The following is a 27,043-nucleotide window of genomic DNA, read 5'->3' on the forward strand; positions in this document are numbered from 1 at the left end:
ATTGGATTACCCAGTCCCTCCTGATGGAACAGAAGACATCCACAGTAAGACCCCTTTTGGGGCTTTAATCTATAATTTTTTTCACGTGTGAATGTGGGGGGGGAGCAGAGTCTGTGGGGGGGCAGTTTCTGGGGGGGGGAAGCCAAAGGAGGCTTTTGCCCATTCTGCCGAGGGGTGTGTGACCGCTCACCTCTGTGGGAGTGTGTGTACTGCTTTTAAAGTTAAGTTTAAAGTTGAGTCTGTGCGGCGGCTAGCGAGTCTCTCTCCGCTCGGCACCCTTGGTGTCGAGCCTCCTCCTTGGTGTTTTTCACTGTTTTTGCCTCTAGCCTGGGGTTGAGTGCAACGGGGCGGCTTGCATGAGATCCCCTGCGTCTTGGATTTTTCCCCCGTTTGGGGGGTGCACCGCGGTGCCGTATTGGTTGGAGAGGTGGGGGTGGTGCTGGTGAGACTTGCTTGAGTTTGGTGGGGTCGTTTGCATAAGGGGGGAGCATCCCTCCACCATGAGAAGAAGGAGCAGGGCAGAAAATACAAACTCTGGGGGGTTTTTTTGCACAGTCTGTTTTGCTGCTCGCTCAAAAATGTTTTTGCAAAATCTGACTTTCACAATACATTTTCACAGTCCAAGTCACCTGCTCCTTTTTTCCTTTTTGCTATAGCTAGCCTAGTGCGCCTCTGTTCCTTTCCATGGTCGCTTGTGTGTTGCTTTGCATTGCAATGGTTAGCACGGGAGGTTTTGCCTTGGATTTGCTGCTCTCTAGATGCATAGGATCGGCTGATCCCATTCATCCCAATAGGAAAAAGGGGGGAACCCATATCTCTGGACCCCCTGATCCCATCTTTACAAAACTTGGGGGTTCTTCCAAGAAGCCTCATCTGAAGCTACGCTGAAAGTTTGGGGGCTGCACCCCCAAAAATGCCCCCCCTGTAGCCACGGAAAACTCCAAAGTGCTTTAAGTGACTTTATTCCTGTCACTGTGGGCGATTTTTTGGAGGGGCAACCTCTTCCGGGCCCCATATCTCGGGACCCCCTGACCCAATCTTTACAAAACTTGGGGGTTCTTGCAAGAAGCGCCCCCTCAAGCTACCCTGAAAGTTTGAGACCTCTACCCACAAAAATGCCCCCCCCCCGGAACCGCAGAAAGGCGTGAGTGCATTTTTAATGACTTTATTCGACCGAATTTTCCCTCGAACTAGGCGCTGAATTCCACGGATCCAAATCAGGGGAGTTCGGACTTCAGCATATCCCGAATCGAGACGGGCCGAATTCTGCCGAATCCGAACTATACCGAATTTTTTTTTCCAACAGCCCTAGTTATCTCTTGCCAAAAAAAATGGTGTGTCTCAGTCCTCCAAGAGTATGGATCCAAGCTGTTGACTGGGTAGCCTCTGATGGTTGCAAGCTTCTTGAAGCACAGGAAGCTTGAGCTGTACAGTGCAAGGATCAAGAAAGCCAGGACTTTGTTTTGATATCTCTGTACTTCAGCAGAGAAAGATTGGAGCACAAGGAGTATGTTTCCAATCCAAAGCCTGTACCATAAATTATAGAACTTAATTTTCTGGACTGCGGTTAAGGCCATGCATTTTGTTCTACATAACTTGCACATGTTTCTTTCTGCTGGCAAGAAGCAAGATATTGACTTTCCATTTCCACAAGAAACAGCTTATCAGTTGGAGAGAGGGTTGTCTGTGCAAATAATTGATTAAACACTTCTTTAGCCACTTTCCACATACCATGTTCCTGGAAACAGCACATAACAGCTTTTTTCCAGGACTGCCCATTTTGCTAACGCCTCAGGCCTCGGTGAGCCATTCTTAGGGATTATCTATAAAATGGCAGAAAGGCCTCAAAAAGATGTATCTCTAATCCTCCCCACATACACCCGGCAATAGCCTTGCCCTATTTGTCAGAGATGCCTTGGTCCAGGTTTTTGGGGGCCCATAGCAATATGTATGTTGGTGGGCCCCATCTCCTAACCCATTTTGTCAGAGACAGGTGGGTGATGGCAGTTACTTCTGTTCACCACCGCCATTGCCTTGCCCTGGCCCATGAGCGGCAATGGCTGCTGGGAATGATGGCTTTGTTTTCTTTTTCTCTCAGCGTGACCAAACGGTTTGCTGCCACTGTTGCTGTATCCAGTGAGTAAGTGACATCAGCCACTATGAGCTGTAGCTCAAAAAGAGAACGAGGGAGGGTGGCCAAGAGAATGGGTTGGCAAGTGGGGCAAGATGGCAGTCAATGCTTCCTGTCCTGGGCTGCTTTGCTCTCTCTCCTCATCAAGAAAATGGAGGACTTGCTTCTCCTTGTTTAGCAGTGCTAATTGCTGACTTAATGATGCAGTGTGTACCATTGGTGGTATGAGCCACAGTTTGTCCCAAGAACTGACAGCTGCCGGGCGAACAAATTTTTTATGGACTGAACATAACAAAGGCCATGCTGGATCAGACCAAGGCCCATCCAGGCCAGCAGTCTATTCACACAGTGGCCAACCAGGTGCCTCTAGGAAGCCCACAAACAAGACAACTGCAGCAACATTGTCCTGCCTGTGTTCCAAAACCTGTGTTACCCAGTCAACAGCCTGGATCCATACTCTTGGAGGGCTGAGACACAGATTATCCTGCCTGTGTTCTAATATAATATGCATGCTCCTCTGATCCTGGAGAGAATAGGTATGCATCATGACTAGTATCCATTTTTACTAGTAACTGTGAATACACCTCTTCTTCAGGAACATGCCCACTCCCCTCTTAATGCCTTCCAAGTTGGCAGTCATCACCACATCCTGGGGCAGGGAGTTCCACAATTTAACTATGCGATGTGTGAAGAAATACTTCCTTTTATCTGTTCTAGTATTATGAGAGAGGGAGAAAAGCTTCTCCCTGTCCACTCTCTCATACCATGTATTATTTTATAGACCTCTATCATGTCTCCCCTTAACTGCCCTCATTCCAAGCTAAACAGCCCTAAGTGTTTTAACCACTCATTTTAACTGCATTCTCTTACACACAAATTCAGAGTTTGGCTATGTGTTACTCTGGCCAATGTGAGAACTCTGCCCGTTGAGAATTCTGAAGAGGTAGCACTGGTACAAAACAGTGCCGGATGTGCAATGCAAAGAACAAAATAAAATGTAATTTTATTTGTATTACTTTTGTAAAATGAAAGCAGATTTTGTAAGTGCCATATATCACAATATTAACACTGTGGGAAAAAGTGCCATATATCACAGTATTAACACTGTGAAAATAGCTGTTTCATTATTATGGATAATAAATCATGTAACGTATCGGTTGTAACATCTAAATTTTAGTTTTAGTTCCTCTAAAGAATATCTGCTAACATCATAGAAGCCTGCCTGAGTGAAACACAATAAAAATAGTTGGGTATTAAATCTGCATTTAGTGTGCATATTCTGGAGCGCAAACTTCAGCACCTTACTTCGCTCCCCCTTCCCTGGATACATTTTGCATTTCAAGTTTGTTTCATTTTTACTTCATATGAACTCCCCTTGCTATATTTGTCCGGCTTCTGCTCTAAATGATACCAGAAAAGGAAGCCATTGGACTTTAAAAAAATATCTCCTACTTTTGTGTCGTCTTTGTAATTCATATCCTTTTAATGCCCAGGGCTATAGGACAAGGTCAAGTGGTATTAAGTTTTCTGTAATGTCCTTTGTCTTTCTGGTTTGAATTTTCTTTTTTTTTAAAGACAAAGACCGCCAGTGAAATGAAAGCTATAGAATGACAGACTTAAAAAAAAAATCTGTCTTGTGTACAGGACCAGACTTTTAATTCTGAAAAGCAAATAAGACATCCAATCTCCTGTAGTATAAAACATAAAGACTTCAGTCCAAAGCACATTTACCTGGGACTTATTTTATTGCTTTTTGTATCTTTCAGCCTATGCTGATGTAGCTTGGAGATACACCGGTGTAGAAGTTGGTCCTCATCCTAAACTCTTTTGAGATAGTGCTTAGGATGGGGCATTTAATTTCTGTCCTAGCTTGAACACTGAGGGAAGTTGGTAATATTTTCTAGAAGCAAATAAACACAGCATGTAAAAATTGTAACAATGAATTAATAATCAGACTATTGAGCTAATACACCTACACACACACAAACACACTCCCACTAAAGGACTGCTTTTAAAAGATGTTCATGATCTGACCAATCCAACTAAGAATGCCAGTGTTAGTAAATCTTAGAGAACAGATGTTATTGTGAATGAGAGCAGAAGTGTGTGTGAGGGAATGGAACAAGCAGAAGGAGCTGAAAACCACAAAAGAAGAGCAAGCTTCAATGTGTACTTCACAAATGATTCCTCAGATAATTTGATATTCTTTTCATTCAAAGAATTTTTTCACTTTTCTCTGGATATATCTCTTTGTAGATGAGTACATTTTGTTGTTTTTGAAGGTTGGTCTCTAATACTTTTTTTTTTGTAGTCTTCCGCAAAAGCGTAAGACAGGAATCATCAATAACATCCCAAATCCTGTCTTCTGACTTGCTAACAGTGCTTTCCTCTTGTTGGATGCCTTTTGGGATATAGAATTTTGAGGGAAGAGGATGGAGAAACTATGCTTTCCATGGAAGTCTACTCCTTTCTAGGGAGGCTTGCCCTCACTACTTCTGAGAGCCACTGCTCTTACGAAATTGTAGGAACCTGATCACTGTTGTCCAGTTCAAAACAATGTTTAGCTCCTTCAATAGCTAACAGGCACACTAGTTTGAACTGGTGGAAATGGCAAAACTTACAGCTATTTCAAATCAAAAAGACAATGTTCAATTTATGGAGGAATGGGAGGCTTGGATGAAATATTGTGAATATGAACTAGGACTGGGGAAAATGGAAAAGTACCTTTTAATCTGATCTAGATGACATTGTTAACATAAAGAAACGTAATCAATTATATTGATAGTATAATGTGATTGAAATCTAATTGAGATATAAGAATAATTAAGATCAGATCATATCACGATGGGATAGAATACTTTATTAAGAGGCGGACGGAGGTGATGGGGAAGTCAATAAATTTTCCTTTATTTTTTATTTTTATTTAGCACTTAAACAATTATAACAACATTATCTATGATTTAGTTTTTAATACTATGTATATTGTTGTTTGTTAACATGGAAAATTTATATTATAAAAACCAAAAAAAATTTCAAAAAAAAAAAAAAGCTAACAGGCACTCAGTTTGATACCAAAATGCACATATATGCTTGTATGTTGGTAGCATGGTTCTGCAGTACTTGTCTCCTATTTATGCCTCAGTTGTTAAGAGGGCTGTTGCTGCATTCTTCTGTAAACATGTTGTTCTCTTTTATTCTTTTAGTTTGACACATCTTACACCTCTTTTTTCATATCTGTCATTGGAAAAGCTAGATGTTAGCAACAACTGCTTGTTAGGTGAGTGGTTTTGAACTGACTGTAGCATGGATGGGAGCTCAGTTATTAGAATGTATACCAAATGAGGCTTTAAATGTTCATCATGCATTTCTTGAATACTATTGTTAAAGCTGACATACACAAACCCCCCCCCAACCATTGGCTTGGATCCAAACTAGATGTTTCTGCAAGTGCAAGGATTTCTGCTCACAGGGCACGGTTTTCCCTTTTTTCTGAGTCCACAGCAGCCTGAAAGCCCCCCATCCTGTTCTTGGAAGAGAGGGAACCCCTTCCGGAGCAAGATTTCCAGGGGGGCATTTCAGCTGCCATGGGGGGGGGATCATGCTCACTGAATAAAAATGTTGCTCTTGTGGAAACATTAGGGTAGATCCAACCTGTAACGTAAGCTACAGGTTTGTGTGGGTCTTCCTTTGCTGTGGACTTCTTCTCTAGGATAAATTCTTGCCACTGTTCATAGTTTCAGTCACCTTTAATGGCATGATGCTCTTGCCACTGTTAATAAAGGTTGAAGCTAGTGTCTGAACAGTATCAGACACTAACGAGTGACTTTTATGCAGGGACGTTTCCCTGCAGTTACCCTCACCGACTGCTTCAGGGCTTCCTTTTGATTATGCATGCCTTTCCCGACAGTCAGAGGTCGCCTCGCTCTCCCTGCACGTTTTGCCCATCTTTTCTGGATGCTGTTTTAGCCAGAACCTGGAAAATGCGTGCAAAACACATGGGAAAAGCGAGACGACCTCTGACAGTAGGGAAAGGCATGCATAATCAAAAGGAAGCCCCGAAGCTGTCAGTGGGGTGACTGCGGGGAACTGTCCCTGAATAAAAGTCCTAGATGACTCTTACCAAGATTTAAACCCAGGCTTCAAACTTCTGGTTAATGGCAATCACTATTTAGCCTGAGCCATAGTTAAGGGTGGTGCCATCATAAACACCAATTATTGTTAAGTCTGGCGAAAAATGGTGAAGGGGGTGGAGAAGTGTACTCACAGTCCTAAGATCTGAGAGTTAGCAAATGTTTCTGCCTGCATCACACATAGTAGCTCAGGAACTGTAGACATTTTATAGCTTCTGCTGTTTTTGTATTTTCATCAGTGTGGCCTCTGTGCAGTTGCACATGGGAAGTCCATCCACTCAGCATAGTAGATTGGTTAGGTCTTTTTATTTATTTATTTAAACATTTATAGAGTACCTTTCCTCATGGTCCAAGGCAGCTTGCATTAACAGTTAAAAACACTTGCAGTTAAAGCCAAAAACAAAATAGCAAACTCCAAATCTCTCCCTCCCCCAGCCCCCTTAAAAGATGCCTGCCATTTAGACCCTCTCCAAAGCCCTGGCAAATGGGCAGGCCGAGGCCCCTCACCTCTTCAGGGAGCCTGTTCCACGAGCAGGAACCACAATGGGAAAGGCCTGGGCTCTGGACAATGCCTGAGAGTCTACCCTAAGTGGTGGGATAGCTAAGAGGTGGCTGCCTGACAGCTGTAGTTGGAAGGGGATGGTTCTTGATAAGGGACAATATTTCTCAGTCAAGAAAAAAGTATGTTCAGGTATCTTTCAGGCATCTCCCAGTACAAACGTCTTACTCAATATAGTTCCCAAACATTTATGCTTACTTTCAAGCATATTAATTGCCCCAAATGAGCGCATAAAATATGTTAGCATTTATTATTTATTTAATATATTCATATCTTTCCCCTTTATCAAATGTTGTCCAAAGCTGCTTCCAACATCAGTAGCAATAAGTAATACAAAATGAAAAACTGTGATAAAATCAATGCAATACAGTAACATGACACAAAGAACAGCCATAATGTTGCAATCATATGTTAAATAATAGAATTATCTCAATTTATATTTCCCTTCTTTATCATATGCAGACCTTACGAGTGTCATTCAGTGGCTTACTGGCTGTGACAATCTAAGAGAATTATCCCTGTGTCGAAATCCACTTCTTCAAGAAGAGAACTGGAGGTAAGCAAATGAGATAAAAGTGGTGTGACAAGGATGGCAGAGATTGGTTCAGTCTTCTTTAGTCGTAGTGATAAGGCAGGTTATAGCTCTTCCTGACTAAACTGCAGCAAATCAAGGGGTTGGTTATCTGAGCGTTTGCGTTTTCCTCGCTTCTTCCCCTTCCCCTTGCAAGCCCTGTAAATGGCTTTAGTTTCAGACGAAGGAGAAATTGTAAGGGGAAGGGGGGAAATGATTATTGTCTCTCAGAGCAACATTTTTTTCTAGAAGAAATCGTTTACAGCAGTCTCTTGTTTACAGCAGTAATTCTTATGTCAGAAAAAAAATTTAGGTTGGTGCTTTGGTATTTTAAGGAGATGGCCAGTATAGATATAATAATGATGGAAGCATCCCCAGGGAGATTTGTCTGTCCCCTTTTATCTTTGTCTTCCACCAAGGGTAAAGTCTTCCCTCACTAACTCTCCCTGAAACTCCTTTCAGTCATGTGTCCATGTATTTATCTTTGTGTTTAATTCTTTTATTTCTTATTTCAATTTCTAACCTGCCCTCCCCAGCTGAGGCAGGCTCAGGGCGAGTAACAACATTAAAATCAATTTATAAGCCATTATATATATAGAGAGAGAATATCACACCTAAAAATATTAAAAACATACAACAATCCTCAAACTATTAAATCAGCAGATGGCACTCAATTGAATACAGTACCTGCTGAGCGCACAACAAGCAGACAGGACCCCCTCTAGTTCATAAAATGAATAAAACACAGAAAAGGAAGGGGTAGGGAGGCCAGCACAGATGACACCCGCAGCTGCCCTCAGTTGTAGGTCTGGTGGAATAGCTCTGTCTTACAGGCCCTGCAGAATTCTTTAAGGTCCCGCGGGGCCCTGATGTTACTAGGGAGAGAGTTCCATGAGGCTGGAGTCAGGGCCAAGAAAGCCCTGACTCTTGTCGAGAACAGCAGCACATTCATAGGGCCAGGGACCACCAATAAGTTATTGTCAGTAGAACATAATGTCCTTTGGGGGTTGTACTAGGAGAAGGTACAAAGGTCCCAGACCATGTAAGGCTTTAAAGGTCAAAAACAGCATCTTGAACCTGATCCGATACTCAGCTGGATCCAGTGCAGTTGGTGAAGGACTGGCTGTATATGCTCCTGGACTGAGGTCCCAGTAAGGAGTCTTGCCACAGCATTCTGTACCAGCTGGAGCATCCGGAGCAATCTCAAGGGCAGCCCTACGTAGAGTTGCAGTAATCCAGCCTAGAGGTGACTGTCGCATGGATTACCGTGGCTAGATCAGGACAGGAGAGGTAAGGTACCAACTGTTGGCCCCGGCGGAAATGGAATAAAGCTGCCTTTACCACAGCTGTGACCTGAACCTCCATAGACAAGGAGGCATCAAGGATCACACCCATCTTGACGGTGGATGCAGATGTCAGTTGCGTACCGTTGAGAGTCAGGAGCCGGACCCCGACCCAAGCTGCCCCAACCAAGCCATAGGACCTCCCTCTTCACTGGATTCAGCTTCAGGCGATGTTTCTTCAACCACTCAGTCACAGCATCCAAGCACCTGGTCTGTGTGTTTGGGGCAGAGTCCAGATAGCCATCCATCAATGCCAGGTATCTCCAAGTCTGATAGACAACAGGAGAATGCCACCCCCACCCCCGCCCATTTTCCAAGACTGGTGAAGGATCGAGAAACCCGGGGGAATCAGTTCTTTCAGGGCAACAACCTCATCCTCTGGCAGGGTGGTGGTCTTATTATTAATGGACCTGGCATTGCACAACAACAGTGTTGGAGATGGGTAATTCCTAGTCCCCCTAAAATTGTCTCTCAGGATGGGCCGCAGGTTGTAAGGAGTTCAAGCATATCAATATCTCTGATTCCTTCACTGATAGCACCTGCTCCCACCGCTGTACCTCCCATGCCCCCCATGTACCCCGATAACAGGGATATACGTATGCATATGCACCTGCTCCCACCGCTGTACCCCCCATGCCCCCCATGCCCCCCGATAACAGGGATATACGTATGCATATGCATAATTTTGTTCTGATGTTTTTGATTGTTTGCCTCCTTGAAGACCCAACGTTGGGTCAAAAGGCATCATAAAATATTTTAAAGCCTAGAAAATAAAGGCTATTTTTCTCACTAATTCTTTCATATCTATTGTCGTATTTAAGACTATTTCCTGACCTTTTCTTTCCTCAAACATTAGCATATTCACGTGCATAGCTGTGTGCGCAGGGAAGAATGTAATTCTCTCTTCACTTCTTCCATGAAGAAGTATTTACCCTTTTGGTATTTCTTTTACCTATGATTCAGACTGAAGGCATAATCTGCTTTGTATGGATACACTACTTGGGTTGTTTCCACAGGGAGTGCTTGCTTCACATCTCCCCTCACCCCAACTGCAACTCTTTTTATTTTGGTTTCTACATGATATCATCATGCTTTTATCTACTGTCTGGATTTTCCCTGGCACTGCTGTAGGTTTCCCCAAATTAAACAAGAAAATTTAAGTATGAATAGGAAAGTACAGATTTCCACCCACACTGTGCCACATCTGTCACCATTTTCCCCTGTGCCAACCACCCCCCAGCAGGCTTTTTTCTGCTGCTATTATTATTGTTGTTTTTGTTGTTATTTATTATTATTACTACTATTACTACTACTACCACCGTAGTGTTAAAACACTATCAAAATGAGAATAAGATGGGAAATTGCCCCATACAGAAGGAATTGGTAACTTTTACATGTCTTTGTTGCCCTCAAGGTATAATGTCAAAGGCTAAAATTACTAAGCTGTTGTAGAATGGAGCTCAATGAGCATTGAGTAGCCCTTCTCTTTGTGCTGTCACCAAATTTCCTTCTGAACAGAGTGATCACCCCTGTGTGACCTTGATCTTCCTGTTACTTCTAGTGTACTTCTAGGAAATAATTCCTTACCCAACAAGTAATTGAATTGTGGAATCACCTGCCATTAAAGTAGTGACAGCCACAAGCATAGGTGGCTTCAAAATGGGGTTAGACAGATCCATGGAGGATAAGTCCATTAGCCATAGTGAGTAAAGGGAACCTTCATATTCAGAGGCAGTAAACCTCTGAAACCATAGGAGACAAATTTAGGGAAGACCTTGTCCTCTGTGTCCTGTTGCCCTCCAAGGCAACTGGTTGTCTGCTATGTGCAGCAAGATGCTCGACTGGATGGACCACTGGACTGATCTAGCAGGGTACTTTTTATGTACCTTTAAGTTCTCCTTTTTTCCCCCTCTCCAGTATCTTTTGTTAAAGGCAATTCATTTTCTGCCTTTGCTTTTTCGTTTGTTTATGGGCGCTTCTACGTGTCACACTGGTTTATCGGTGGTAAGAGGAAAGTAGGAATACACCAGAACAGCTTTCTTAAAGAGGCATTTCCTGTTGGGGGCTGGTGTGGAGCTGACATTGTTTCTTTGCTACAATGTTACTCTTTCACCCTTGCTAGTTCATAGGGCCTAGCAGTGATAGGATAAGTAGTAACAGACAGTTGTCACTTTGGTTGAGAGTACTGATCACCTGCATTTATGTGGAAGCACACATTGTTATGATAGCTGAGATGTAAGTTGCTGTGAGGCTCATCTGGGTGTTTCTGGGACTCTGAGAACAGCTTGCTTTCCTGAGGAAGAGCGACATAAAATGCACAAAAGTGTCAACAAGAACAGAGTTTCATTTCTGCAAAGAGATAACCATTTGCTAATACTGCCAGGAAGGGCAAGGTGGATAGCTGTTGTTAAACATGACCTGGGTATTGAGGTGTGTGGGATGTGTACTCTTTAAATATTGGGAGATAGGGGTTCACCATCCCTCGTGGGATCAGGCTCCCTAACTCTGGATTGGGTAAGAAACTTCCAGCCAGCTATGGCAGGAAGGGTTAAAAAGGTTTGCACATCCAGTTACCATTGTTCAAATGCTAGGAATTGGAGTCCCCTGCATGGATCAGGTGTGAGTCCAGGTCAGCATTTGCTCTACAATCATCCAAGGAAGGAGATGCAAAGGTAACTTCTGTATGGTTAGCTTAGAGATGCGATGTTTCCTGTTTCTGTCTTTAGATCAGCTGTAGCTAGTAGGTTTGATAGTCATTTTTGCTTGTGCTCTAGTTTAATAACCTGTAGTTAATAAAGTCTTCCCTGCTTAAGAGAGCAGACTGTATTTCAAATTCTTCACTGTGCGCCTGATCCATGCTCATGCACTCACACATGCATAGGGGAAGGACTGAAGTAATTTGGGAACTCTTCCCTTTGTAAGTGCTCGGAGACATCCTTTACTGTGTTCCCCAAGCCACTGGTAAACATGGGAAGATGGATTTAGCTTGGGGTGGTGGCACTGAAGAAGAGCACACATGCCTGCAGACATAGAAACCTGGGGTGGGTTTATTATACCCATAATAATGTTATATTCTGGTATTCATTCTTGAACATATATAGTTGCATTATAATAAATCACCACTGGTCTGTCTAGTCAAGTATTGTCTACTGCTCTTCAGTATCTCAGGCAGAGAAGGGCCTTTCCCAACCCCTGCTACCTCAGATTCCTCAGGGAGACTTCAGACACCTGAGGGATTGAACCTGGATTAGCAGTCCTTTACTCTGATTCATTCTTTTACTCATTTCAAATTATGATAAAGATCACAATGCAGCTGGATTGGTGTTTTGTCATTTTTCCCACGTCTACTTCTCTGCCCGTGATTACTACTTGTGCTTTCAGCTTTTCCAGATTTCATTTTCCTATCAAACTTGGTTAATGAACCTGCCCACCAAGTTTTTCAAAACTGAGTTGGTTTAACCCAACATCTGCTTGTGCACACAGAAGTACTGATACTGTTAGACAGCTTGCATGGACTCATAAGTTTTCCCATTTAGTGAAACATTCAGGCCCCATAGAACTTTGGATCATTCTTGAGAACAGGCTTTGGATCACATGGTCAGGGAGATCCTGCATTCTGAATATCAGTTCAGCTGTTAATGTTATACATACAACAGGAGGGGAAGGAGGTAGGAGATTCATGTCCCTGAGATCCGGTCTCCGTCTCATCATGAATGAGAAATGGGAATATTGGAAAGCTGTTATTCGACTAGCATAGAAATTGTTGTAAATCTGTACTTATGTTCTTACATGATGCAAATAGCTTTTATTCTGACTGCAAAAGTCAAAGATTAATTTCTCTTAAAATATTGCATACTGTATGACAACCTCACAGTCTTACTGTTTGTAGCTAAATTATATTGTTCTTAATGGTTGATATTGTACACAATGAATTGCTGCTTCAAGCAAATTCAGGTTAAAATAAATCTTTGGAATTCCTGAACTATCCAGTTCCTTCTATACTGTTTGACCCAACAGAACTTCCATGATTGGACCAAAAACTGATTTATCTAATGGGCTAGGATAAAGTATGGATTTGCTGAATTCAGCATTGACTATTACTTCAGGCAATATGTTCCAATGAACTTTACATAACCCCTTGATACCAACAAAGGAATTAGTTGTAAAATTTCCCAGTTGGCTTCCTACTTTCATGTTCAGCCAGTGATAACACTGAAGAAGCTGAAGTACTAAGAAATCACTTTTTAGAAATTAAACCCAGGGATCAGTTTGAGCACTCCTTGGGGGAATGTGTTTCATTGCAGTAATGATTAATAGAGCCTCTTAAGTGACAGAATATTCACCAGGAAGTTTTCACTAAATGAAATATTGACTCAGCCGTCATCAGGAGAAACCCAGCTGGAAAAACTAGTGCTAAGATCCCATGGCTCTAAGAAACTACTTTCCAGCATTCTTCAACTTGATAGGACACCTTTCCAATATATCATTGTTCAGCACTGTCTCTAATCATTGTGCGGTGTACATTCAGGGCTATAAGTTTAATAATATCATCTAGCACTTTTGCACTTGTGTAAAATAAACCAAGATTGGATTGTTACTACTCTGAAGATGCCTGCCACAGCTGCTGGCGAAACGTCAGGAAAGAAAATTCCAAGACCACGGTTACACAGCCCGGATAACCTACAAGAACCAATGAACTCTGACCGTGAAAGCCTTCGACACTATCAAGATTGGATTTGTTTTGTTGTTCTGGTATCAGTTGCCTTTCTAACTGTAATTACATTTACAGAAGCTAAGACCATGAGCCAGCAAAAATTGAATGATGTGCAGTGCAATCCCAGGATCACTTTCCTGGGAGTAAACCCCATTGAATAGACCTGGGTAGTAGTCTGAGTAGACCTGCTTAGGAATGCTTGGTAGTCTCACTGACTTCAGTTCATTTTCTGCTGAAATGAATGTGATGTAAAAGACATAGGCCATTTATGCTTGGTAATTAGCACCCCGTTCCAGGCTGAACGGGCTGAATATGCCCCACATATTTTTTTGATTTCTTCACCCTGAACCATCATTCCAGACATCTCTGCGAAGCCGACGCATACCTGCTTCGCATTTCTTAAGAGTCCCTTTAACGCGACCTTTTGTATTTGCTCCTCCCCTGCATCGAAGCATTCCCTGAAGGAAGCATGCAGAATCCCAGCCGCAGCTTAGCTATGCAAATGACTATTGCTAATGGCTATGCAAATGGAGAAGGCAAGTGTGGGGGGTGGAATTTGTCTGACTTTCTCCTCTTGCATCAGGACCATGAATATTCATTTTAAAGGTCAGAATTAAAAAATCAGCATTGAGCGAGGAGCAGAATTGACCCTGTATAATTGGCGATAGTCTTGGCTACACTGTGCCTAAACTGGGACTTCACCATGGAATGCAGCATTTGGGGGTTAAATTTAGGTAGGCCTAGAGAAGGGGCTGTATATTCCCCTTCCCAATAAAAAAATATGCATGCCAGAATGACTGATCTGGAATTACCATAGTGGGCAAGCGCCTTCTACACATGCAAGGACTTATTTGTTTTATTTCCATATGTGGTCAACATGTACATGCTATTTCCATTGCATGATCACAGCTAATCCGGTGCTATTCTAATGAATGGAGCGGTGTAGTCTCATAGGGAGTTTGGACTGGGCTTGTTGTTCAAGTAAAAGTATCACAGATGCCTCTGTGCAATCACAAATGAGGTGCATATTGTAAGGAAGTTGCATGATCAGGTTGTTTGTTCATATGTTCCAATTTCACAGGCAAACACAATGAAAAATAGATAAATGTTTAGGCTGCAATCCAGAATACCATGAGCATTGCTTGGCTAGAAGCAGAAAAGCAAGCCTATAAGCTTTTTTCTTCTTCATAGCCAGCTAAAGGGAAAAGACCTGGTTGCACATATGCATTAAATCTGCTGGACTGCACACCTGATGCTTAGAAAAACAACATATATTCAATCTCTACACAAAGGTCATTCTATTAATAAAGTAGGAATGTCCAGAATTCAGAGTAAGAAGTAACTACTATAGCATTGATATTCTTCCTCTCATTTTTAAAGGTGTTCCTTACTTAAAATGCTGCCCAATCTGAAAACACTTAATGGCGAAAACATAACTTCTGATGCCGACATCTCAAGTGAAACAATGAAAAAGAAGCCAGATCTAGGAAGTTTTGGAGCATTTTGTCAAGCTCAGATTAAGGAGATTAATTTAGTCTGCAAAAAAGCCACCACTAGGCTAACGTAAGTATTTTTTGTAATTTCTTGACTTAATTGCCTTGAGCCTCCATACAGCTTGATCCTATATATACTTACTTGGAAGTAAACCCACTGAGTTCAGTGGGCCTTTCACCCAAGTGTCCATAGGATTGTAGCCTTAACTGCAACATTGCTAAGAGCAGTATAAACCTGAGCAAACTCCTTGTCTGTTTGACATCTCACTAAGTTATGAGGCCCTGTAGATATGACCTCAAGTATGTAAACTGCCAAAGGTAATCACTGCTAGGTTCCCTAACCCATGTTTCATACACCATGCCTGCTTGGTTAAATTGCCTATGTTGTTCCTGCTTTCATATCCTCTGAGTGTACCATGTTTAAGAATTATGTGCTTTAAAAAAAATTAATTACTCTGTTCTAGTAAATGTCTGTCAGTTAATCTTTTGACACTTAGCTGTAAGTAGCTGTGTAAAAATGCACTTCCGTTTCAGTGTTTTGGCTTTCAACAGGCTCTTGTACAGATGCTTGGAAATAAAAGACACTAATGGAAGTTGAAACCCTTTTAAATAGTCATAGTTTAAACAGATGAAAATGACATAAAAGCTTATAAAAGGAAATATGACTGAAGAAATATAAACAATAAACCTCTTTATGGCATTTAAAGGTCTTTTGCAAAACAAGAATGGAATAATAGTGATATTAATGCACAAATCTACTTATATAAAATGACATAATACTGTTACAATGTTTATTTGTCACAGATTTTACCTTCAGGGTGTTTAAAAAACTACCGTATTTTCTGGCGTATAAGACGACTTTTTAACCCAGGAAAATCTCCTCAAAAGTCGGGGGTCGTCTTATACGCCGGGTATATAAGGGCGGGTGCTGAATTCCGAGCCGGACTGGAGAATGTCCATGTCCACCGGAGGAGGGAGGAAAGGCGAGCCCAGCGAGGGCGCTCGCTGCCCGGCTGGGAGTCGGAGCCAGGCGCGCCGGGGCGCACAGAGGGAAGTGCTCGGCAGCGCTCCGTCGGCAGCGCAAGGCAGGCAGGCGGCTGGCTGGGGCGGCCGCTCTCCCCGCGTCCTTCTCCGCCTCCTGGCTCCTTCCCACCCGCTCCGGCGTCACAACTGCAGCCGTGCCATGCTCCAGCCTGGTGATCAGCAGACCGTCCCCCGCCACTAAGCTGCTTTGAATGGCGAAGAGGGGCATTCTGCTTTCTCTCCCTCTCCTCCATTTGCCATGTGCTTGATCCCAAGAGCGGGGTGGGGGGGGGAAGGGGCCGTTAAACCACAAAGCGCTTCTCCTGAAGGCTCCAGAACAGGGGTCCTCAAACTTTTTTAACGGGGCCAGTTCACTGTCCCTCAAACACTGTTGGGGGCCGGACTATAGTTTGAAAAAAAATATGAACAAATTCCCCGTATGTGCGGGAGAGGAGGAGGAGAAAGCGGCGTGAGGGGGCTCTCCTGAAAAGCATCCTTCTCCCGAGCCCGGACCTTCCCCCTTCGCTCTGCGGCAGATGCAGCCTCGCCCCTGCCCCAGCCTCCCTTGCCCTCTCCACACGCACGCACAGAGGCGAGTTAATGGGGAATAAAGAGGCTGGAGTCTGCGGCAAGTGCCTGTGCCTTACAAATGTAGTGGTTAAGAGTGGCGGTTTGGAGCAGGAACTCTGATCTAGAGAACCGGGTTTGATTCCCCACTCCTCCACACGAAGCCAGCTGGCTGACCCCTACACACGAAGCCAGCTGGCTGACCTTGGGCAAGTTACAGCTCTGTTAGAGCTCTCTCAGCCCCACCTGCCTCACAGGGCGTCTGTTGTGGGAGGGTATGGGAAGGGGATTGTAAGGCAATTTGAGTCTCCCTTTAGTGGTAGAGAAAGTCGGCATGTAAAAACCAAGGCCATTTATGCACGGGAGGTTTTGCCTTGGATTTGCCGCTCTCCAGATGTACATTTTCCCCATCCAAATTCTCCAAACTTCCCGGGGGTGGGGGAGCTTACTTTTGAGTTCTGAGAATTCGGATGGGGAAAACGTTCATCTGGAGAGCGGCAAATCCAAGGCAAAACCTCCCATGCATCAATGGCCACAAGTCTTTTTCTTCTCCCTGGAGATATGCCCAGCACCCCCCCCCCCAAGGGGCCCTTACAATTACCTCCAGGCCACAAGGATACCCCCGGGAGGACAGAGAGCCCCGAGCCGTGAGAACGCTGCCCGACTGCAGCCAAAACAGGAACGCCAGGGCCATGTTGGGCTGCATCGTGGAGGGCCCCAAGGACCAGGCGCCTCTGCATGGAGCTCGAGGAGGCCAGGCCCAGCCAGGCCACAAAGCTAGGCAATGGGAGAAGTCTCCCGGTGGTCCATGCTGTGGAAGAGAAGGGGGCGACCGGGCCCAGGAAAGGGGATTTCAGGCCTGGGAGGGAGAGGGCGAAGGGGGCGACTGGGCGGTGCGCAAGGCGGCAAGACGTCTCATGCGCCCAGGAAAGGGGGTTTTGGGCCGGGGAGGGTGGGAGGGAGAGGGCGAAGGAGGCGACTGGGTGGCATGCGAGGCGGCAAGATGCCTCGCTCGCCCAGAAAAGGGGGTTTGGGGCTGGAGAGGTAGCAGGGAAGGGGGCGACTGGGGCGGGAGGAAGGTTTCCGGCTGGGCGCACGCGGCCAGGAAGCCCAGAAAAGCTCTGGGGAGGGGGGCAAGGGGGGACTGGCTTTTTCAGTTCCTTGGCTGGAAAAAAGCCCTTTGAGGACCCCTGCCCCAGAAGCTAGGGAGGAAAAGGAAGGAGAATCCCCCCTCCCCGCATGGGCGCCGCAGGAACCCCCCTCCTCCGTCCCCACGACGGCCGCCGCGCCTGTCTTTGTGCCTCTCCCCCCCATCCCGGTCCAAGCAGCCGCGCGGGGAGAGCCCTTCCCGTCCCCTCCCACCCCCCGTCCTTCCGAGGAGGGGGAAGCGGAGCAGGAGGTTATTTTTAATTTTTATTTGGAGTGCATTGGAAGAGGGGTAGTCTTATACGACGAGTATATCCCAAACTCTATATTTTAACTGGAAAAGTTAGGGGTCGTCTTATACGCCCAGTCGTCTTATACGCCGGAAAATACGGTATATTCTTATTTTTAAAAAAGAAAGCATTGTTCTAAAATATTGTCTGTCATTTATTCAGCACAGAAGATTATCAATCTTCAAGATGAAAAACTCAGTTTAGTTAAACACTATTTAACTTCCCATTTAACTTCCCCTTCTCATTTAACACAAAAATGAATAGAAATTGATTAAAAATAATATCATCTAATTGACACCTAAGAATATTTTATCTGTATGTAAAAGAGAAATTATATTGTGTTGTCTTCAAACGAAGATTACATCAAACAGTACTGTATCATCTCAGATTTTGTACTTATATGGTATTGCAGCCCCTTGAGATTAGTATGTCACATGGCAAAATTTCCTGAAATCTATTTGCAGCTCTGAAATGAGGGGAAATGTTTAAAAAACTTATAATTGATCCTGTAAGTCTAGAGTCACTCTTAAGTGAGACTGGGTTTGTTTGTATATAACAAATGATGACTGAAACTATTTACTTTTATTATAATACATTGCACAATATAATCAGAAGTTGACATGACAGTAGCTGGTTAAGAAAATTCAGTTCAAATTGTTTGTTTATATGAATATATCTTAGCCAGAAGCCTTGCGATCCATGGGTTTCACCCCTTCATTGTCTGTCAGGATATGGAACTCTATGCCTTATTCCCACTCTTCTCACAAGGTCTTATCAGCTTGGTGTTTTCATGGGGTATTGCAAGTCAACTTGGCACTTGAGCTCTGTCTACCTGCATCATGCAAGTATATGGAACTTGTGACCTAATGTAAGAAATAGAGATAACACTGGAACAGACTGGTCCAGTAAAACCAGATCTGATTGTAATTTGTAGCTGGATTCCCACCCCTGTTCACCTGTCAGTTCATGGGCACCCCTTCAGATTAAGCCTCCGGAGATGGGGCACCTGTCATTGTTCTGAAATGAGACATATTAGCTACACTGCATGGATTTTGCTCTCTCCTTCGGTGTTAATGATAAACTCTCCCTCAGTGGGGCTAAGGGCCCACTCAATGCCCCTCCTGCCACTGAAGTGCAACACTGTGCGCTCTAAGTGTGCATGGCAGAGACCTCTGAGACAGAGTCTGTGAGGCCTACTGAACCTCGTGATGTCCTGACTGAGGTTTATGTTGTACTTGGCGGGGGGGCTGTGTTTGGATGTGGGAAAGGTATTCTTATTAGTCACATAAGTATTTTGGTATGTGGCTGCATTGTTACAATTTACCATAGGCTGCAAGATGAACTGTGTGTGCGAATGGCTCCATCCTTCTACAGATTCTTACATGGCAACATATGGTGTATGGGTTTACTTTATATAGATAGTATCATGAAAATGTACTTAAAATGTTACTGTTAGGTTTTTTTCTGAATATGTGATTGAATCATACACTTAATAGAATTTGTAGAATTACTCATTATTCTAAAATTGAGAAATGCATTTCAATGTTTTCCCCCAGCAGTGAATTCTGTGTGGATGCTGTGCAGCGCCAGTGTTGGTATTTTAAGAAGCTGATGAAGCTCAGTAGTGAACATCGTTATGCACATGAGTATGGTGTTCTGAATGCCACTGAAGAAGAGGAACCAGAAAAGCAGACAAATAATATGAACCAAGAAACCATTAACATCGCAGAGAAAAATAACTTCTTTGTCACTGGTGCAAAAGAAAATAAGCAGAACTTGTTGAGTACGCCTGAAAGATCAATTGCTTCTGGCTACACTCAGCCCATGTCTGTTAATTCCTTCACGACGATCCTTGGAATGGGAAGGAATCAAGAATGTAGGCAAAAGAAGAAGAGCATTCGTTATGCCTTTAATCACAATGAGGAAAGCAAAGATAACAGCGTTTTAATCAGTCCTGAGAGAAACAAGTTTAGCAAGCAAATCATGGCAAGTAATGGAGGAAATTATCTTCAACATTTTGACAGTTCTCAAAAGTAAGATCCAAAGGTCAAACCACTTTATTATGAAAACATAACATTATCACAGTGCAATCTTAATGAAGAAAGGGACATAAAGGAGGCACTTACAGATGGTCTTTCAGAAATAATCATAATCCAATAGGCTATCAGACTGAAATTAATATTTATTTCTATTTCCTTTTTTCAAGTTAAAGTTAATAGATAACACAATTCCACTTGCCCCACTAGCCAGTAAATGTTTAGGAACAGGTATTAATGTCTACTGTATCAACACAACAGTATGATCTGTAGGCAGAGAAATGAGGACCCTGGATTAGGTTGTTACATCATGGACCTTGGTTCTACAATGGAAACAGTTACGTATCTTGGTTCTTGTAGGTTATCTGGGCTGTGTGACCGTGGTCTTGGTATTTTCTTTCCTGACGTTTCACCAGCAGCGGTGGCAGGCATCTTCAGAGGAGTAACACTGAAGGATTAGCTTTGGATTTCACACATTAACAGATCACTTCAGGGTACAAAGTTTCCATATTACCATACCACACCCTCATTAGCACATTATCTTGATACTTACAGGACAATGATTCGCACATTACCTTTGTACTTTTTGCAGGACAATGATTCAGCTCAAACCCAACCCCTTTCTGACTATATATTACTCTTCTTACACACTTGACACCGAGAGACACTGTCCTTCAGTGTTACTCCTCTGAAGATGCCTGCCACAGCTGCTGGCGAAACGTCAGGAAAGAAAATACCAAGACCACTGTCACACAGCCCGGATAACCTACAAGAACCAATGAACTCTGACCGTGAAAGCCTTTGACAATATTTAGTTACGTATCTTTCTCTGCATAATGTCATTGCACAAAGCTGGGTAAGTACCAGAGGCAACCTAAGCAGAGTTGTACCCTTCTAAGAGCACTGACTTCAGTAGACTTAGAAGGGTATAAAGGTGCTTACGATAGCACTGTAAATGATGGCATGTGTCAATACTGAAGATATCACATATGAGTGTTATCCTGTTGCAGAAATGATGTGTTAGATCCATGCGCACAGTGTGCCTGAGATTATAACCTTAGCCAACGTGCAGAAGAATAAGATGGATTTTTGCCATACACTCATCTCAGAACACTTATTGCATGTGATTCTCTGCCACATTTTAGATAACAGATATGCCTATCTGTAGAATCAAGTTCCTTGTGGATTGAAAGTCTGAACTTGGAGCCACCTTCACAACCAAGTTCATCTTTGTCCATCAAACTGTCTCAAATCAACCACCTGAATTGCTTACATTTAATATTCTATTCTATGTCAAATGGGCAGATTGGGTAACATTTTAACAAGTATAATAAGGTCAGTGCTTATATATTCTGCCCATGATAGTGTGTTTACTAGTATGGGGGGAGGGATTGACATATAAGGATCAAGGCTGTGATCCTAAGCTCAAGTCCCATTAAACAAAGTGTGGGAGGGGGTGTTGATTTCTTTGATTTGCTGCAGTCGATGGCATTAATCTCTGAGTCACTTTGTGCTTAAATATTTTTGAGGAATTTTACCAATTTAACCATGAGCAACAGAATAGGAAAAATGCAGAAATTCTATTGAATGTCTTCTCAGTAGCTTGAGTTGGTGTATTTGAAGCCTAGTTCAAAGCAGATTTTCACTAAAGTATACATTATCAGGCCCAGTGTGGTGTAGGTAAACCTGCATATGGTAAATATATGCTGTTGCTATGAATACCTCAGTTTTTATAAAAGCCGTTACTTTTGAGCCAGATGTAAGTAGTATAATGTGAGTACTGTAATGAACTGCTATTAGTCATTCTTCTCCTCCTCAGCCTTAAGGGCTCTGCTTGTCTCTGTGACTGCCTTCTTTGTTGCTGTTGTGTTCATGCCGTGTGCCACTATGGTGAGTGATGTGATCTCTGTTTGTCTGTTGGGCTGGCTAATTCAAAAGTACAGGAGTTCGCTGGCAGTCCTGTGACAAAGTGAAATAATCTCACCCAGCTTTATTTTAGCGTCTTAAGGGTTGCTGTTATATTCTGAGACCTATTAGGGCTGCAGAAGAACAATAACTCAGCTCCAGTTGATCTGCTTCAATATTGTATCAGTTGTGATAGTACTAGATGTAGTCCTAACGAATCCTGAAGTTCTTCAGAGTGTACATGATATACTGCCAGCAAAACCCTTTTCATTGCTCTACCCTGAAATCTGTATAAGTAATTCAGTATATGTAAGTACATTTTGATGTAATGGAGTCTTATGCATATTCCCTGTCACAAAAGTTGGAATATCTTCAAGAGGATTAAATGTTCATGTTTCTGGTAACGCACAGTTATATACATGCAAATCTAGTCATTTGGTGCAGAATCACTTTTTTTAATCGATCATTCATTTCTGTTTACAGTACCTGATACTATATACATTTCCAGCCTAATTATAGAATAATAGAATTATAGAGTTGGAAGGGACCATACAAACCATCTAGTCCAACCCCCTGCTTAATGCAGGATCAGCCTAGAGCATCTCTGGCAAGTGCTTGTCCAGCCTCTGCTTAAAGACTGCCTGTGAGGGGAAGCTCACCACTTCCCTAGGTAGCTGATTCCACTGCCGAACAACTCTTACAGTAAAAAATGTTTTTCCTAATATCCAACTGGTATCTTTCTGCCTGCAATTTAAACCCATTATTGCGATTCCTATGCTCTACTGCCAACAGGAACAGCTTCCTGCCCTCCTTTGATCATGTCCCCCCTCAACCACCTCTTCTCCAGACTGAACATTCCCAGCTCCCTCATCCTTTCTTCACAGGGCTTGGTCTCCAGGCCCCTGATCATCCTTGTCGCTCTCCTCTGCACCCGCTTGATTCTGTCCATATTATACATTAACCAAACACATTTCAGAATAATTTTTGATCATATTACACCAAAACCCTGTCTCAAGCTTATCTCCAGTTCTTGGGATGTAATTTTAAGATTTAATTGCTCTGTGCACAATGATCCTCTGCTGCCAAGCTACTCCCCCTTCAAAAGCCCCACGACACAAAGAGAGTTGTATTCATGGGAGGGAGTACAAAGTGGATGGACTGGATTAGGCCCCTATTTTGTATCAGACTTTATATTATATACTTTATATTAAGGGTGTAGCTGGAGATCCCATGATACATAGACCTTATCGAAGCTAAACAGGTCTGGTTCTGGTCAACACCCCTGGATGGGACATCTGCAGGGAATCCAATGGAAACCACCTTGAGTTCTATGATGGCAGAAAGGCAGGATATAAAATAATAATTAAATACAGCACTAGATTTTTTTATTCATCATCTTACCATCTTCAACAATTATCATACTGTCCCCACTTGCCTAAACCTATGAATACATATAGATCTGTATTTTGGGATTTTGTCCAATAGCTTTTCTCTAAACTGGGTAACATAAAAACGGTGGCCCAAATAAATTAAAAAACTGTCTTCAGAACTTCCCCATCCACTGTGTATATGCATATTGTTACTTGCAAAGAAAAGCCATGCTCAGTCATTGGTACACATTATTCCTGAATTCAGTATGTTATTTTTTTTCTGATATTTATAGCTTGGCAGCCACAATTATCCAGTCATACTGGCGAGGCTACAAAGTTCGAAAAGAGATCAACTTCTATACAAGGCTACATATGGCAGCAACTGTAATCCAGTCTTTTTGGCGAAGCTACTGGGTCAGAAAAAAGACTGTGAGTTGCAAAAAAGGTCATAACTTCATGGACAAGCATAAAGCTGCTGCTGTACTTCAGGTCAGTCTGAAACTATTGTTCATGCAAGTCTTGCCCCGTCACATGCATTGTGAACCACCACCACCACCCCGGTAACCTGATAAATAGCATGGAGGTGAGAATGTAGAAGCAAGTAGTGAGGATGGCCCCATATAACCACGATTTCTAGCAAAACATATCATGGGGGTTACTGATTCTTTATGGGTACATACTGAAAGGATCGGTCTTCTGCAGTGTGCCATTTACATGATTCATGCAGAAATGGTTGGTAGGCCTGTCCTGCTGTCCACCCAGTTGTCCAAATTTCAGGCAAGTCTCCTGTTGGATGCTTTTTAGCCAGTCTTCATTTGAGCCCACAGGTAAGTCATAATATAAAACTTTGTATTCCAGATATGCGTTCAGTGCAGAGTATCTACAAATGTGCTCCTGGACCCGGCCTTCTGTTGGATGAATAGCTTTGGCTGGTGAGCCAGCTGCTGTCCTTCCTGGGTGGGAAAGATCTTGCCACTACGATGCATGTCCTGGTTACATCAATATTAGATTACTGCAATGCACTCTATGTGGGGCTTACCCATGCAGACTTTCTCTTGCAGAAGCTACAGTGGTACAGAAGGTTGTGGCCAGAATGTTGATTGGAGTGGGACCATATCATTCCAGCCCTGCTCCATCTCCACTGGCTCCCACTTTGCTTCCTGTTTCAACTCAAAGTGCTGATCTTGACCTTTAAAGTTCTATATCCCCTCCCATATGAACCTAACCTATCCTCTCCAATCATCTTCAGAGGCCCAGCTTGGGGTACCCCATCTGAGGCTAGACGTGGCAACCTAATAAAAGGGCCTTCCTGGCTATAGTGTTAACACTTTGGAACCTCTTCCCCAGGGAGATTCGTCCAGCTCCCTCTATCATTGTCTTCCTCCAGTGAGTGAAGACTTTTTTTGTTTGGTTTGGTGTACCTCCAGTAACTCCTCTTTTGTTGTGTTGTTATGTGTGTTTGTCCATTTATATGTTTTTATTGCTTTATTTTATATATACCATATATACTCGCGTATAAGCCGAGTTTTTCAGCCCCAAAAAAGGGCTGAAAAAGCCGAACTCGGCTTATACGCGGGTCAGAGCGGCCTAGGGCGGCCTCCTGCAGCTGCAGGAAGGCTGCCCCGGCCCTCGCCCAACCGTGCCGCCACTGCTCGGGCCGAGAGTGGCCTGGGGCAGCCTGGGGCGGCTGCCCCGGCCCTCGCCCGGCCGCACCGCCGCTGCTCGTGGCCGAGAGTGGCCTGGGGCAGCCTGGGGTGCCTGCCCTGGCCCGGCCGCGCCGCCGCTGCTCGCGGCCAAGAGCGGCCTGGGGCGGCTGCCCTGGCCCTGGCCCGGCCGCGCCGCCGCTTCTTGCGGCCGAGGGCGGCCTGGGGCGGCCTTCTGCAGCTGCAGGGAGGCTGCCCTGGCCCTTGCCCGGTTGTGTCGCCGCCGCCGCCAGGCCCGCGCTGCTTGCTGCCGGGAGCCCAGGTAAGCCTCCGGGGGGGGGGGAGGGGTTATAAGCCGACCCTCGGCTTATACGCGGGTGCCTAATTTTTCCCCATTTTTGGGGAGAAATTAGGCACCTCGTCTTATACGCGGGTCGGCTTATACACGGGTATATACAGTACTTTGTTTTAAATGTTATCTGAATGAATTGTTAATGCTTTAATGAAGTGTTTATTTTATACATACTTCTTTAAAATGCTGTTTTAATGTTGAAATGTTCTGATGTTCTCCACCTTGGGGGACCTTAATTGGGTGCAAAAGCAGCAGATATTTTAAAGATAAAAATAATAAAAATAAATACCGTAAGTAGTTTTTTGTCCTTCCATAGGACAACAGTAGCTGGGGGGAGGACATTTTTTTATTAATGAAATAGCTAATTGCAAAAGCATCATGTCTCTTATTTCAGTCCCCCTCACCAGTTACTGCTGTATCTTACCCTCGCTTCTACTTTTGGCCTTAAAATTCAGAATGTGAGTTAAAAGAATGGGAGAAAGGTAAACAGAAATATAAGAGAGACTACATTGGCCTTAAAGATAGATATGCCCTCAGAGATGTTTTGATGTTGGTGAACAAGAAATTAATTGTGGCATTTATTTGTAATATCTGCTTCCAACAGAGGTTTCTGAAAAACAGAACCACATGGTAACGATGCATAGAATTTTATTATTTATTTTATTGGGTAGCCAAGGGTTAGATCCTATAGCTGCGCAAATGGCAGTCACTTTTGGTGGCAGACCTTCCATGCTTCCCCTTTCCTTTCCCAGCAGCCACCTGTGACCACCTGTAAGTGCCAAAAGATGGTACCACTGAGGAAGGGGAAGCAGATGAAAACCTCTCCTCACTCTTGCACTGGTACAGCCTCTTCCATCAGTGAAAAGAACCTTGTGCCAGTAGTAGGGCTGTTGATTCGATTCGGTCCGAACCGAAAAACAGCCAAATTTCCCCAGATTCGGCGGTTTTTCGGTTCGGACGAAGTGTGCTGCTCATTTGGAGGAGTGGGGAATCAAACCTGGTTCTCCAGATTAGAGTGTACCACTGTTAATTACTACACCACGCTGGCTCTAAAGTGCAGCACAACTGCCCCTTTCCCTTTTCGACTTTTTCACCATTTTCCACCAGATTCAACCATGGTTGAGCCTTAAGACAGCACCATCCTTAACTATTGTTCATGCTAAATAGTGATAGGTGTAAACCAGAGTTTCAAACTAGTTTAAAGCCTTGGTTGAAATGCTGGGAAGGGCAGTATCGTTAGTGTCCAATACTGCTCATGTTAGCTTTGTTTATTTTCTTCAAATAACAACCCTAACTTTAGTGTGACTTTCAGCTAACAAGTGGTCTAACAGCATTTTGGGCAAATAAAAAAAAGAAGTGAAGTTTTTATTACTGCAAGCCTCTCTCATATAATAATTTTTTCCTTGGAAAAATATCCAGGGTTGATTGAGAAGGTGACAGTGATTGGCCTAAGTTTAATTGCTGATACGGCTACATATGTTGTCAGGTTTAATCAGTGGGAAAATTTTAAGCATGTTTTGTATTTTTGTGCTTAGTAATTTGAAAGTTAGCACTTAATTCTTTTTCATATATCTTCTTCCCTTAAGCTTATAGTAGGTCCTGAAGGAATTGTCAAATAATTAATTAGTTGACCTTGGTTTGCAGTTGAGAGAGTTTTAGGATTCCATTCTCCTTACTTGAGCCAAATCTCCTGAGTATTCTGAGCTCTAGACATGTGCTGATATTTAATCTTATAGTTTTAAATGTCAAATAAAGTTCAAAAAACAGATC

The 27,043-nt window shown here is 43.4% G+C and overlaps 1 protein-coding gene across 1 annotated transcript in view; it reads left to right on the forward strand.

Annotated features, from left to right (window-relative positions):
• Window positions 1-27,043, forward strand: part of LRRIQ1 (leucine rich repeats and IQ motif containing 1) — a 115,811-nt gene that overhangs the window by 30,616 nt on the left and 58,152 nt on the right. Inside the window, exons 12-16 of the mRNA XM_056846742.1 lie at window positions 5,335-5,408; window positions 7,283-7,376; window positions 14,829-15,011; window positions 19,524-20,000; window positions 23,572-23,767. Coding sequence (XP_056702720.1) covers window positions 5,335-5,408; window positions 7,283-7,376; window positions 14,829-15,011; window positions 19,524-20,000; window positions 23,572-23,767 — 1,024 coding nt within the window. The remainder of the gene's footprint in view (window positions 1-5,334; window positions 5,409-7,282; window positions 7,377-14,828; window positions 15,012-19,523; window positions 20,001-23,571; window positions 23,768-27,043) is intronic.

Source organism: Euleptes europaea, chromosome 3 (genome assembly GCF_029931775.1).
Source record: "Euleptes europaea isolate rEulEur1 chromosome 3, rEulEur1.hap1, whole genome shotgun sequence".
In the NCBI taxonomy this organism is placed as follows: Eukaryota; Metazoa; Chordata; class Lepidosauria; order Squamata; family Sphaerodactylidae; genus Euleptes; species Euleptes europaea.